A 15,649-nucleotide genomic window follows, 5' to 3' on the forward strand; every position below is an offset into this window, starting at 1 on the left:
TCTTCTTCTTCTTCTTCTTATTATTATTATTATTATTATTATTATTATTATTATTATTATTATTATTATTATTATAATAGAAGGATATTATTGTTGTTATTATTATTATTATTTTAATTTATTATTTTATGGACCAATTTCTACCTGCTAGATAATATTCACAAAACATTTGAAACTGAAGACTTTACAAAACTAATAAAGTCCAACAAATAAATTATCATCATTAAAAAGTAAATTAAATTTAATGTAATTAATATTGATGATGTTGACATATTCTATTTATTCTACTTTGATATAGTAGTTGTCTATCAATGTAAAAGTAATGTTAACACCCGTCACCTTTGCTTTAGTGCCACGCCTCTTTAGCATATGAGGAAAAAATTTTCCTTAGTATTACCCTTTTTATTGTACAAGATATAATAGGCACAAAAATATAAATGATAATTAAATTGAGAAAAAAAATAAAGATCAAACTTTTAAGTTTAAAAAAAATTAAAAAAATAAATAATAAATTTAACTATCTTTTTTGATATGTTAATTTTTTCTAATATTACGTACATACAAGTTGATGGAGTTTATGTTAAATAAAATGAGAATATTTTACTTTTTTATTTATTATGAATATATTTAAGAAAATGTCTAAAACTTGTATTTTATCATATATAACTATATTATAATATTATATTTATATTGTCTATTATATGCAATCATCTAGGTGAGAATTGTTTATATTTTATGATCAATAAACAATATTAATAATAATCTAGGTGAAAAAACAAAAAGAATGTTAATATTAAAATTCATATACTTTGCGTATAGATTTATGACACAAATAATTTTTATGACGATATGATTTAATTCTATATTTATACCAAATAGATAAATTTGGATTTNATATATTATATATTATTAAAATCAATTTTTTATACTTAATAACAAAGCTATAGCATGTTATGCTTGTGAAAGTGTTTTTAAATTTATTCTTTTCAATTATTAAATTAAATCAATTATAATAAATAAATAAATTAAAAAACTAATTGATTTAATCAATTCATATAGTTGAATAAATTTTGGATAATATTCATTTTTATAACTTTTATTAAAATAATAAAAAATTTATTTTGATTAAAAATCAAAGCTAGCAATACTAATTATCTCTTATTTTTAATAATGATTAATTTATTTATTATGTTGAGTTAGGTTTTAATAAATTTAATTTTTTAATAACTATAACCAGTGAATAATAACAATAAGTACGTACTCTCAATACTCCATTGCTAATTTTTAATTTTAAATTTTGTATATGTTTATATGACAATTTTATTTTTTTTTTAAGTTTTCTTCTAAGATTCAGACTACTATTTCATTCAAAAATGACAATACCTCGCTGCTGCAACTGGATTCAGAATCTAAACGTTGGTAGACAAAAGTGTAATTTAAGGTGCAACACAGTAGAGACCTAAAGAAAAAATTATCCCCTGACAGAAAACGAATCTAGCAATACAGCAAGCATAAGCGGCTGTGGAATTCACCGTAGCTCAGATAAATCGTCTGTCTGATGCCCTATATCCAGATTCTGATTCCAGCGGAAGTAGCTAGGTGTTCTCATCTTAATTAGCTAATTCTGAATGAAATAATTTTGTAACTTCGTGATGAAATTGTGGTTCTGAATCTTATCTGAATGAAGAAAATAAAATTGAAATGGAGAAAAAAGACTTAAAAAAATAAATTTGTTATATGAATAAATACAAAATTTAAAATTAAAAACTAACAATGGAGTACCTCAGAGTACGTACTTATTGTTGTTATCCAATGTTTATAACTATTAGAAAATTAATTTTATTAAAATCTAATTCAGTATGATAGATAAATTAACAATGATTATAACAGCATTAGTATTACTAGCTTTGACTTCTAACTAAAACAAATTTTTCTGTTATTTTAACTAAAATTATAAAAATAAATAGTTAAATACTATCCAAAAATTATTCAAAATGGATTAAATCAATTATTTTTATAATTTATTTATTATAATTGATTAGATTTAATATTAAAAAAATTATTTAAAAACACTTTTACAAACATGACATACTAGTTTCATTATTAAGGACAAAATTAATTTTAACAATATATAATAGATTGAACCAACTATCGTTATAAAATAATAATAATAATCATTTTAATATAATTAGGTTCAAAATATTCATTAATTAAAAAGCTAAATTTTTAACTTCTTGAATTTAAATTTATCTATTTGGTGTAAATATAAAATTAAATTATATTATTATAAAAATTATTTGTGTCATAAATGCATGCACAAAGTATATGAATATTAATATTAACATTTTTTTTACAGTCATATTGGATATTGTTTATTAATAGTAAAATGTGAACAATTTTCACCTCAACGGTTATATATAATAGACAATATAAATATAATATTATAATATGTTTATATATGATAAGATACAAGATTTACAGATTTTCTTAAATATGTTTATAATAAGAAAAAAAAGTAAAATATTCTCATTTTACTTAACATAAGCTGCATCAACTTATATGTGAGTGATATTAAAAAAAATAACATGTTAAAAAAGATAGTTAAATTTATTATTTACTCTTTTCAATTATTTAACTTAAAATTCTAATCTTTATTTTCTCCTCTTTTATTCATCATTTATATTTTTGTGCCTATTATATCTTGTACAATAAAAAATTATTGTTATCCAACCTAAACAAATTTTATTTTTCCACTGTCTCCCCTCTCTTTTATTCCAGATAATGACAGCTACTAAAATCCACACTTTATAAGAAGTATCTCTTACACTTTAGCCCACTACCTAAATTCTTTTATATGACCCAAATATGCCTCGTATATGAACATTTAATCATGAATCAATATCATTAATCTCACTTCTTGCGAAGAATAAAAAACGAAAGGGTAACGCTAGGGAGACAATGAAATATATCTACAATAACTATAATGGACCATTTTATAAAGTCCAATTTAGTTTAATAGGATAAATTAACTCATTAATAACCCTAATCTTTTATAGATGTTTAGTTAACCATACCACAAAATTATAATTAATTACATTTTTTCCCCAAAATCCTAATAAAGGAGATTGAGGCCGTTTCACTCCCAATCAATTAACCTTGCATTTGTTGAACAGAACCAAGAAGACCCCTCAGCGCCGTTTTGCAAGGAAGACTCTGCAGTGCCGCAAACGCCAACCAACCGTGGCCGTCGAGAAGACCCCACCGTCACCGCCCGAGGCCGTCGAGAGAACCACACCGTGACCGTCCGAGGATGTGGAGAACAGCCCGCCTTCATCGCCCGAGGAAGTCCGTGCCCCGCCTCTGATCAGCGCCGAAGGGAGAGCGGCGGCTGAACACCCCACCGTCACCGACCCGGAAACCGTCCGCGCTGTGCCTTCGGTCAGAGCTGAAGGCAGAGGAGCGCTCACGACCGAAAGGAGCATTCTAGCAGTTTTACTTGCATGGGCAACGCCATTGCCGACCAGCTGAACATCCGATCCGAGGTAATCAGCCGCGTTCTCGAAGTATCTGTTAGTATCTGTAGTTGTTCATTTTTTGAATGCTTATTGCTGTTGCATGTTGTGTTAGAGATATATTTTGTTGATTATATGAGCGTTTAACCATGGTGAGAAAGCTTTGGGTGCCATGGTAGCATCCCAGAGATTGTGGGCTAGGTAGTTCATTTACGTTGTTGCAATTTAGGTTGATTTAACTTTAGCGTGGGAAAAGTATGAAAAAGTTTGTTCCTTTTGGTTTCATATCATTTTAAATTAATTTTTTTCCTTTTTTTGGTGTGTATCTGTGTGGACCATGTGCATCTAATTTGACGTTTTCTTGGTTGACCATTGTTGAATCTTCGTTGACATTATCACGGATGGTTACTTTAGTATGATAAAGATTGGTCAATTTTCGCTACCAAATATGTTTCTCTTGTCACTGTAACCAAATAATTAACCTCTTTATGATATTAATATGTAATAACACTAAAAGAATTTTGTTCTCAAGCCTGGACCCCCTGATTTTTAGACCTGAGCGAAGAAATTAAAGTTAGTATGCTCTAACAAGGTAATGTTTGCTACATGGACAAAGGAATGTGTTGGTGGCTTTGCGAGGCATCTTTGTATCATGCTGTTTTGTGTAAAACAAGCTTGACTTTATATGCATTAATATACTTAAATCCTGCTTCCAGCTACATGAGCCGGATAAATACACAGTATTAATTTTTTTTTGTGTCGCAGGAAGCCATAAAACAACCATTCTATCTCAAGTTCAGGCTCTCAACAAATCAAGCGTGTTAACCTACTATTAGGTGAATCCCCTTTGTTTAGTTTTCCTTATATAATAATTCTCAAAACATGCATGTTGGTTTATACAACTTGATATCACGGTGTCCGCTTTCTATATGTTTGTATTTGTTGCGTTGTTGGATGGCTTCTAAGATTCCGCCTGAAACATGTATCTATCATCTTTATTCCAACCTACTGATGAACAGCTAAGTGCCGTCGCTGAATCTTGTGCTAGAAAGAGGACTGAAACCATAATTGTGTCTTTGGTGCATCTTATAATTTCTAAACGGTCTTGTTTATTATGTCATTCAACAGTTTATAATGAACACGCTTATTTTATCTTTTGGTTTTTGTATGATTATTGATTGTTAAATAAAAATTTCAATTCTATATGCTCATGTCAGACTTGCCTGAAGTGAATAGCTTTTTTGTGAATCATTTATTGGCATGCCCTCTAGTGAAGGAAGAAAACAATATCTGGAGCTCTCTACTTGATGAATTGTGTGAAACTAGTTTTCCTTAATGTTTGGTATGCTTGTAGTTGAAAGATGTGCTCCTGATATTTGATTGTTAGTGATATTTGACATGACCCATAGTTATTTTGATTGTTAGTTAAGTGTGTGGATGGTCAGTTGTATTGTGTATCTGCTGATATATGTATTGATGAATTAGTTTTTCATCCTAATTATAGATGGTTTACTGTTTCTGTTCCTTCTAATTTTAGATGCAATGAATCTTACTTAGATGCTTGGTTGTTCCTAGTGAAGAACTCCATTGTTGTAATTTCAGTATATTGGAACGTGTAGAATAAATTATGGGTGTAGATGGTTGCAATTGATTTAGTGTTAGATAAATAATACCTACTGAAGTGATTCATGGTTGAGCTATTGTTGTTGGTGGTGAGATTCTAGCACTTATAGTCTTTAAGATTGGATGAAGGTTGTCTAATTCTATTAGACCTTCTTGGTACAGGGCATGTTAGTGCATGGATTGGTTTTTGTGTGTTTGAGTTAAGGGTGCAGGAGTTGTCACTATTTGTGTATGTGTGCTATTTATATCATTATGTGCAGTATCATCACGTATATTGTTTTGTGCAGTGTCATCATTTATTTGAACATCATTATTAATGTGAGACTTATTATGACTAACTTGTGTAATTTCAATTTGAAAGTTCAAAGGCTAATTATTTTCTCCATGATATTCATGATAGGCATAATCATATGAAAAAGGATCCTGGCTTATGGTTTTATTGTAACACTGTTCATAACCTTTAGGTATTGCATGTTGCTTTAGAAAAGGAAAATAAAACTCATAATTCTACATTTCTTGATATGAAAATTTGTCTGCTTTATAAATATAAGAGTACAAGGTTGGAATGATTACAAGGTTTATTTGCTACGTTATTAAATTTTTTTTACTTGTGTATAAACTGAAAAGATGTTTGCATTGGATTGCAGAGGATATATTGCGTGATTTTATATATGGCTTACCCATGAAGAGGACCGTTACACAATAGATTGAAGAATTATCCAAGAAAAAGACGGACAAAAGAAGAAAAAAATAAGTCGAATAAAAGTAAAAATAGTACAATCCTCTTTGATATTGTTTATTTGTTGAATAGTTAGAATTTAGTTATTAAGACAGTATGATGTTTTTAGTCACAAATGTATAGATATTCCTTTTTTTATTTTGCTTGTCTCAATCGAATAAACATCCAGTTAAGAATAAAAATAACTATCCGCATACCTAGTGAATTGAACATCCGTCGTATCGTAATTAAAAATTATGATTTGGAATTGGCCATTTTACTAGTGATCAATGATCATGTACTGCAGTTAGCCAGCAATAGCAAGATAACTATTTTATGACAAAACTGACTTACTCTTTTTGTTTCATGCATTTTATTATTCTATTATTTCTTTGGGTTCTAAAGGGTAAAAATTAATTACTTAACCTTTCTTTTTTTTCATTATTATTACTTTTCATGCATTGATGACACGAATATATCATACTTTAAAAAGGCGATAAAGTTTTCTAGTTACTCTTTCTAACGAGTAAAAGATTAATTTAATTTTAATACATTGTCAATATAAATTAGTTTTATGCATGTATCTGACTATTGTTATTACCATTTTACTTTAACTGCGTGAATAATTATCTAAAAAAATAGATGTAATTGGTCGATTACGTAAAATATTTTACACAATCAGTGCATCAAAATTAAATTACTTAACGATATAAAAAAATTTTGCTTTTTATATATTCACATAAGGTACACAATAATTAATTAATACAAAAAATTATACATCCACCTGAAAATGAAAATAACCATTCGAATACCTATTAAACTAAACATCCAGTATAATTTAATTGTATCTAGTTGAATCTAATACTAACAACCAAACATCCACTGAACAATGAAAATAACCATCCGTATATCTAGTAAAATGAACATCTAACATAATTTAAATGTATTTACTTGAATCCAATCCGAACAACTAAACACTTAATAATGAAATTGACCATCTACAGACCTAGTAAAATGAACATACAGCATAACTTAATTTGGTCTACTTGAATCCAATACAAAAAACTAAACATCACTTAGTTTATGAATCCTAATCTTACTTACGAAACCGACTTTCATTATATAGTTCGCATAAAAATCCTGTTTCAGTTGCAAAGATCAAACCGCAATCCAACTCTTGGTATTTCTTCTTTATGGAGGCCACTGTGATTCGGTAACTATGTATCAATTCATAACAAACATCGCTCAATGTCACATATGAATATTACTAGATTGTAAAATCTACTTATTGTTAAATCAACAATAAGTTAAAATTTGAACCTCATGCCTCAGTTTCATCACATCCAACATAATTTATTTGTATTTACTTGAATCCAATCCAAACAACTAAATAATTAATAATGAAATTAACCATCCATTAAAACTTCAAAGGAAAGGATAACTTCAAACAACTAAGCACATAATTTATTTGCACAACATAGGCATATAGAAAAAATAGAATTGGCAAAAATAAATAGTGAAGATAAGTTTGAGTATACTATTATCCTAGTAAGTATTTAGGATTAAAAAAATTACACAAAAACACAATAACATACATTAAAACCTCAAAGAAAAGGATAACTTTAACAACTTATATTGTCAAGATAATTTCCAGTCACACTAAACTAGAATTGTTCCTACCAATTACCTGTGACCAATAATGAATCTAATAACAATTTTCTTCTCGCGCTCTAACTGAAGAAGTTGTTTTCCTGTTCAAACAGGTATTAGATATATATTAAAGTTGGTCATGTCATTCTAATTCAATGTCCTCTCAATGTTAGGATCTATATAAACATCTGTTAGCATAAAACTTTTCCTCTAATATTTTATCCCATTTTTTAAAGGTAGATACCAACATTGACTCTTAGCAGAAACAGTTTCTAGGGAAAATATAATATACCCTGAGACATCCAAGTCTCTCGGACCGAATCACGCCTCTTCCTACTGTTGAAAGCTGTGTTTATTCCAATCACTACAAAGGCCTTCTTCCTAGGAGCACCTTCCCCGGATATCTCCATGGTAGTGGCCGTGCTATTCGAGTATGAGATCCTGGCTTCATGAGAACTCCTAGCAGCTGCTAGTTCCAATTGAAGCATGAAAAATTGCTTATCTAAAGCCCTGGCATGTCTCAATATAAATACAGAGAGGGAAAAAAAAGCAATTATTCATTTATTATTCAACCCAAAATACAATAAAAATACAAATAAGAAAGCTCCAATTGCAACCAAATCTAAGCCAAAAAAAGAAAGAGACTCAGGTTAATTAGTTAAATGCTCACATGCTCAAATTATGTTCCCCTTTCAAAAGACGCGACGCAGGGAGCAGAGGGCAGCCTTCTTCGTTGGGAACGCGTGGCGCATCGGAGCAGAGGGCAATCTTCTTCATCGTCGGGAAGGCGACGCAGGGGATCAGAGGCGTTGCGGCTTGCAGCGCAGTGGCACGACTTTCGAGTGCCGTTTTGGGGTTGGATTTCTTCATCGTGAGTGGGGGAATCGCGGTGGTGTTGGGGGTGGCTTTGTGCATGGAAGAAGCCGCGGATGTCTCACCTCACGGGTGGGGGAGTCGCGGTGGGCTGCACGTTGCGCCGATCAATTTCATGTGGGAAAAAGATTTCCAGGGGACGGCGGGTGCTCGAAGATTGCCGTAGAGGGGGGCAGCGTCGGCTGTGGATGCACGGCAATTGCTGGCGTCCAGTAGGTGAGAGGGTCCAGCGAGAGAAAGATAAGCTGAGAGGCTAGTTGCAGAGCCTCAATTCACCAATATGAAAATCCTAATTTGTTTCAAATTTTAAATTAGAAAGAATTCAAAATTAATTAATAACCCATAATTTAATTTTAATTTCAATTAAATCCCATTGTATACATTGTACAATAAGACTATTGTTTCCTCATACTTTTCCAAAACGAAAATTCAGAGTTGGTCCATAATCAATAAAACTTATATGCGTTACCGTCTAAATTTAAATCGTAGCATCAATATCACATGTTTATTTTCGGGGTCCTCACCATAAAATTTCCCTTTGTTGAAATGTTGGATATTGTTTTTCTTTCAAAATGTTTATCATCTTGGATTAGACTACCTCTAAAGTGGTGAAATAATGACTTCCTAACTTTAGGTTATTTGCATTTAATAAATGATAAGAGAATGAATGTATTCATTTTTTATAAATATGAATAAAACACTAACGTCCAATGGAGGATGATAATGTTCTCCACATAATGGCCTCTATGACAACATAATTATTCAACATTTGTTGGAACCAATTGAAACCATTGACTCTGGGGATTATCCAAACACCCAGTATCATCTCCAACACAAATGCATTTATTTGTGACTAATATTGATGAGTTTCTATCTTTGTCTAAGCACAATCCAGTATTGTTGTGTTGTAAATGCAAACCAGAATGAGATATGAACTTCCAAGAACTACTTAAGTCACTTGATGAGCAAACAGATGAGAGAACAGCAGGATCACCTTCTTTTCCAAGAGATTTCAAACAATGATCTCCATTCAATTTGATCTTATATCCCTCTTGATTCCACCCACTTGCTTTTTTACAATCACCAAATTCAATTTGGTTGTAGTTTTGATCAGCTTTCACACATGGCCCACTTTGTGGGTGATATAAGATGTGGGAATATGGTGCCTTTGAAGAAGGATCTGTACAAATTAAAGCTAATTAAACCTCTAATTATGGACATAATTAGTTAACTGTTGCTGCATATAACTCCACATATGAGTATCTGATCCAATTTGTTGCAGGCCAAGAGTTTTGGGAAAAGGTTAATATGGCTCCAATTTTACCACCTGTGTATAAGAGACCAGCCCATAGTCCTAAACAAAAGAGAGACCCAAGGTCAGATGCACCTGCAACCAATCCTGATCCATACAGAACAAAGAGAAAATACGGCCAGATCACTTGCAAATAGTGCCTAAAGGTAATTTGCTTAATTTGTATTCAAATTTTTTGGGATAATCATAATTAATAATCATCCTCATATTCATTTGTAGATGGTCATAATGCAAAGACTTGTGAAGTTAAGAAAAATGCTATGGCAGGTAACAGAGGGCCACCACCTCAAGGAGCACCAGTGGATATAGATGAGGATGATGAACTACAACAAGAGATGTACTGGGAGGAGACGTTGGAAGTAGCGGAAGCAGAGGCCTCCAATGATAATGCTTCAAATACTGCATCACAGGTTAGAACTGTCCATGTTATATATTGTATCTTGTTGAATAATTAGTTTAGGGAGTGATAATTATTGTTTTTGGTTATGTGTTTGTTACAAACCCATCACCTGCTCAGTCTAATCAGACTGTAGTTCGGCCTTCACTAATTAGACCGCCTCTATCCAGGCCACCCACCACAAATGTCACTACAAGTGGTGGAGGTAATAAGAAGCTACCCAATAGGAGATCAACTAGGAGGCCTCCAGGTTCACTTGAAACAAGATTCCAACCTCCTCGCCCTACCAACACTGCTCGTAGGGCTGCCGCACCCAACGCTGCTCCATCCACAAATCATATCAGGCCCACACTGAGCTGTCAAATCATGCAGCATGCTAGCCGTGGAACTACCACAAGGTTTATACAGTTCATGTCAACTTCATCTATAGGGGGCAAGCTCATCTACAGCTAGATGGCCATCACCTGCATTTAGGCCACCTACAAATATATTAGGAAATGGACTCTCAAGCGGAAGCAGCAAATCTACACCAAACTGATGAGTTGACTGAAAAAATATGTGTTTATTTTGAGTTCAAACACTAGTTATGTGTATGTTGAACTAGAAATTGGCTACATAGTTATGTTTATTTTGGGTTCCATTACTAGTTATGCTTATGTTGGTCTAGACACTAGCTATGTAGTTATGTTTATTTTGGGTTCAAAAACTAGCTCTTTTGTGAAGACATTTGCTATGTTATGACTACTACTATTTACCTACTTGGATTATAATGTTGTTGGCTTTTCCATATGGTCTATACGTTTTCTTATGTTCTGACTCTATCTGTATTTGCGTATTGCAGGTTATATCATGAAAACTGCATCGATGTCATAGTACAATTAAAATAAGGATATAAATAGGAAATATATGACCATCTAAGTCTAATTTTAAAATCGAATAAGGGTACATATATCAAGAAAGAAACACTGTTACCAACAACACATACTCAGCCTCCAAACCCAGACACACCCATCCCCAAGAACATTCATTTCTAAACCCAGAAAGCCTCAACTACATCCTGAAATAAGAGCAAAATCATGGTAAAACACAACAAAAACTCCACCGATAGAAATGGAAGCCACAATCTAATAGAACGAATTCTCCCTGTAACACTACCTAGCTTCATCACAATCTTCATATCCTTCTCCTTTGCTACTCGAATCACATTCGCATTTCTAGTGCCACGGATGTCATCTTTCTTTGCTCCTATTAGAGCTTTGGCCAACCCTATTCATTCTCCTTCAATCTCATACAAAGTATTGGCAATCCTTTGTCTGCAAATGAAAACAACATAAACCCTAGGTATCAACAAAACCCCAGCACCATGAAAAAAATAGATTAACCTTGTACGTACCTTCCATTAAGGACAACTAATAACCCATCTCCCAGAATTAGTAGCTGTGCCAAACTCAAGGAGAACCACGTCCATACCACAGTTGCATATGCCATCAACTTTGCTCTCACCCTTCATCCATGAACTTGCAGACCCAAAAAGACTGTTGCTTCCGTTCGACTGCGTATACGGGATTACAAATTAGTTTCCTCTCAGATTTGTAAGCATTTAAATCTTTCAGGGTCAGTTTTGGTAGTTTATTCTTATTATTTATTAGAGTATCGATCTTATCCTTCTCTTTTGTTCATGAATTTATCGGTTTCGATCAAATTCCTCTAATTTTTTCTGTAGCATTACACAACATCTTTTTAACAATGTACCAGTAAAAACGTTCAAGTTAATTTATAGTTCCACAATAAAAGTATCCTTTTAAAAGAGTACATAGGAAATATATCCAGAGAAATACTTCTCTTGCATAGGCACCAATTACTTGAGTTCTTAGGATTTCGCCCTTATGATTAACACTAACACTGCTACTCAACTTATAATGTCATAAGAGTTAAACGGTCAACTTGTAATGTCATGTCATAAGAGTTAAACGACTCAACATTGCTGTCTTGTGGAAGTTAAATTTTGTTATCTGGACTAATGGATTGCTAAGTCAGTCTACACCAACACCAAGTCCACCTTACAATCACATTATCATATACAACAGGACCAGGAGTAACAGGAAGGATACCGAAAACAAAGCAAGACAATACCTCATCAACTCCTGCTCCCAATCCTCTTCAAAAGAATATGTAACAGGAACATAATCATGGGGTTCAAGGCCTAGTTCTTCTTGTGCTGCTTTTAACTTCTCCTCAAAAGATTTCACACTTCCAATATTGAAATAAAATTTATATTGCCCACCAGTTCCCTTCGCGGGGAGGGTTCCTTCGACAACTTCACTGTCTGTTTGGTTACATGGAGTATTCGTCACGTATATTCTGGCAATTGACTTATTTATTGACACAACAATATGGTCTACTAAACGTGGCTCCAAAAGCTCATATTTAAACTCCTGAAAGTTAATCTGCACATAATCAAATTATTCTTGATGTCAACACGAAATCATATAACGAAACAGAAGAAACTAACAAAATCAGACACAAAAAAACATCTTATAACCAGGAGGAACAGTGGTGTAATCTCTTCTTAGAAATCATGCAAAGTCATCTTTATTATAGCAAGCACTTCACAGCTCAAACAAAATTCAAGACTTGCAACAACCAAATTCTTGAAATGGAGCTTCAATACAAGCAAGCTGTTGGTGACAGCAGCATAGAGCTCATTTAGCAGATACACCATTTTTCCAATATGAATAACTTTAGCCATAGAAAAATTCACCAAGTAAAATCAGTAAAAGGTATATCAATTAAATGAGCTTCATATAATAAAACTTCCAATAGTACACGCATGCCAATGAGGATAAGGACTAAGGAGAAGACAAGGAATCAGGGAGGGCTCCTAATGATATAAAAAAAGCAGGTCTCAGAAAAGATACTGATGTAGCATCAAAAGAATTCAGCATACAACGTAGTGTGATGCATGATATAAAATAGCACCAGTTTTTATGAGCTCTGCTATTTCCATGTATCCCAATACATTGAAAGATGAAGACAATTATACATGGTGAACTTTTCATGCATTTGAAATCACTGATTTCATCAAATGAAAAGCAGGTATTTGTATATCTCAAGTTCTCAACTCAACCCAATTTCACTGATCCAACAAATTCAAACCAAGCAACAGGCACTGGTAATATGCTTAAAGCTATGCTTACCTGTTGCCCTTCAGGACGATAAAACCATGCAACCGTGATTAGCGCCATCACCAAAGAAGAGATAAAAGGTTGCTTAAAGGGAAAAAAGTTAACATTTCCATGATCATCTCTATTTGTCTCTGACTCTTCTGAAATTAGAAGGAGCAAATGTACACATTACAAAAGTTATAGCACGATACGCCAAACCCAAGAAGAATAAAGAAAAATTAAAAGAGCATCTACAAGTCTATAAGAACTACACAAAAAGTTAAGCAACTGTTAACCTATTATTAGTTGATATTAGTGCACCAATCACACAATTTGCGATGATCAACTTCACACAATATACAGTACACAGATGGCACAGCAAAATCCCTAACTTACTATTCTTCTTAGGTCCTTCGCTGAAAAACAACCGGTAATGAATCTTAGGGTTCGCCGGAACACGCTTAAAATCAGGCAAACTGGAAAGGATTCCGTTTCCACGAGCTTTAGCATGAGCAACATATCCCCTGAAAAACCCTATTCCCAATTCTGTTCCTTGTGAATGCACATTCGTTCGCGTAGCTCCGAGAAGGGTTCTCAATTTCGCATCACCGCGCAAATATTCCTGCAATCCAAATCCAAAGTTGGAACTTTTACGCTATATTCTGAGGTGCAAACGGAACTCGGATCGAAAGAGGGAAAAAAAGGAGAAGGTTTCTTACTTTGGCGCTTGAAGAGCGCGAGAGTGAGCGCCCAATCCTTGAAAAAATCATGGTAGGAAGAAAACACAGACAGAGGAAGAAGAAGAATTAAGCCTGAAGAGTGATAAGGCAGTTTTATAACATGAACGACTCGGTGGTATAAGCTTTAATGTAGTTTTATAACAGAGAATTAGAGATGCAACATTTCGGCTATTTCCTGTATCATATGCCTTTTGGTTAAAATTAGAGGCCCAATTGACCCAATTCTTATACTATTTCTCTTTGTTCATGAACCACCTAATGACCTAACTGCCTTACTATCTGATATAGCCGCAGCCTACATGCATGAAGTTGGGAGAGGAATTTTTAATTGGAGAAAATTATGGGGTGGGTCAGTAGAACCAATGTTATGTTGTTTATTTAAGTATTTAAATTTTGTTTTGTTCATTAAATACTTAATACGATTAAATGATAGATTAAAAAAGAAAAGTGTTTAGTTATTAGAATAAAAAAAAGAACAAATTTAGAAGACAACACTTTTATTAAAGTATCTCTATTTTTTATAGTAATTTGTTTAAGGCAAAAATTCTTGACATATACTATTTTTTTAGTTTGTGTATTGAACCAGTCATCTTTATTGGTCCAACTCAAGCAAAATCAGATCTAATAAGATCAAATCATCTTCATATTTTTTCTATTTTTTTTAAATAGTGACTCATCATACAAAATTATTTTTTTATGATAGGAATCATTTATGATATTTACAAATTTATTAGGATTATAAGGGCAAATCACAATAATAAGTTAAGGGGAGCAAAATTTTACACGAATCAGCCAAAACGAAAACTGATTCATAAATCCATCTATGCACGTTTATATGTAGTTCGAACCAGCTAAATTCGAACTCCATTTCTACATAATCTGAACCAACTGGTTCGAATTATACACAAACACACGCACACACTAATTCGAACCAACTGGGTTCGAATTCATACAATACTCTTTTGTCCATTTTTAATAGCTCATGAATATTTTTTAATAAATTTTTTTAATAAATTTATTTAAATTATACTACAAAAATTATTTTATCCTATGCAAAATAATTTTAAAAAAATGGCTTAAAAAATATTAGGAGTACTATAAAAATTTGTAATGTTCTAATAACTTAGGTAAATACATGCATGTACTCAAATTATAAATAAAATACTCTACATAATCAATAATAATTTAGAAATGAAAGAAAATATTTTATTCCATACAAAATAATTAAAAAATATATTTTATTCTAATACAAAATAATTTTTAAAAAATAGCTTAAAAGATGTTATGAGTACTATAAAAGTTTGTAATATTCTAATAATTTAGGTAAATACATGATAAAAATATTTTTTCTTTAAAATCTAAATTATTATTGACTATGTATAGTATTTTATTTAAAATTTGAGTACATGCATGTATTTACCTAAGTTATTAGAACATTACAAATTGTTTTTTATTTAAAATAATTTTTTAAGCCATTTTTTTAAATTGTTTTGCATAGGATAAAATATTTTTGTAGCATAATTTAAATAAATTTATTAAGAAATATTCATGAGCTATTAAAAATAGACAAAAGAGTATTGTATGGAATTCGAATTGATAGATCACAAATATTTTAAAGAAGTCTCGTAATTAAATATTTTGTTAGCTTTTTTTAATTTAT

At 31.9% G+C, this 15,649-nt stretch overlaps 2 protein-coding genes and 1 long non-coding RNA gene across 6 annotated transcripts in view; 1 reads left to right on the forward strand and 2 right to left on the reverse strand.

The window, feature by feature from the left end:
- Window positions 1-9,084: 9,084 nt before the first annotated feature.
- Window positions 9,085-15,649, reverse strand: part of LOC110280597 (glycosyl hydrolase 5 family protein-like) — a 25,230-nt gene continuing 18,665 nt past the window's right edge. Inside the window, exon 3 of the mRNA XM_052260277.1 lies at window positions 9,085-9,556. Within this exon, the coding sequence (XP_052116237.1) occupies window positions 9,135-9,556 (422 nt within the window). The 3' untranslated portion in view covers window positions 9,085-9,134. The remainder of the gene's footprint in view (window positions 9,557-15,649) is intronic.
- On the forward strand, window positions 9,549-10,977 carry LOC127746571 (uncharacterized). Its single transcript, XR_008008293.1, has 3 exons — window positions 9,549-9,834; window positions 9,908-10,098; window positions 10,256-10,977. It is a non-coding gene; the product is annotated as an uncharacterized LOC127746571 (long non-coding RNA).
- On the reverse strand, window positions 10,404-14,220 carry LOC107486732 (ATP-dependent zinc metalloprotease FTSH 3, mitochondrial). 4 transcript variants are annotated; one of them, XM_016107300.3, is made up of 7 exons: window positions 13,969-14,212; window positions 13,646-13,871; window positions 13,283-13,410; window positions 12,219-12,532; window positions 11,479-11,637; window positions 11,241-11,398; window positions 10,404-10,549 (listed from the first exon to the last, which is right to left on the reverse strand). In XM_016107300.3, the coding sequence occupies exons 1-5, from the start codon at window positions 14,017-14,019 to the stop codon at window positions 11,592-11,594; spliced, it is 765 nt and encodes a 254-aa protein (XP_015962786.1). In that variant the 5' UTR covers window positions 14,020-14,212; the 3' UTR covers window positions 10,404-10,549; window positions 11,241-11,398; window positions 11,479-11,591. The 4 variants fall into 4 exon arrangements, with proteins under 4 accessions (XP_015962786.1, XP_052116239.1, XP_052116238.1 ...); XM_052260279.1 differs by lacking the exon at window positions 10,404-10,549 and having other exon boundaries at window positions 11,010-11,398; window positions 13,969-14,122; XM_052260278.1 differs by lacking the exons at window positions 10,404-10,549; window positions 11,241-11,398; window positions 11,479-11,637 and having other exon boundaries at window positions 11,702-12,532; window positions 13,283-13,407; window positions 13,969-14,220.

The sequence above is a fragment of the Arachis duranensis genome, chromosome 4, assembly GCF_000817695.3.
Source record: "Arachis duranensis cultivar V14167 chromosome 4, aradu.V14167.gnm2.J7QH, whole genome shotgun sequence".
NCBI classification, from domain to species: Eukaryota; Viridiplantae; Streptophyta; class Magnoliopsida; order Fabales; family Fabaceae; genus Arachis; species Arachis duranensis.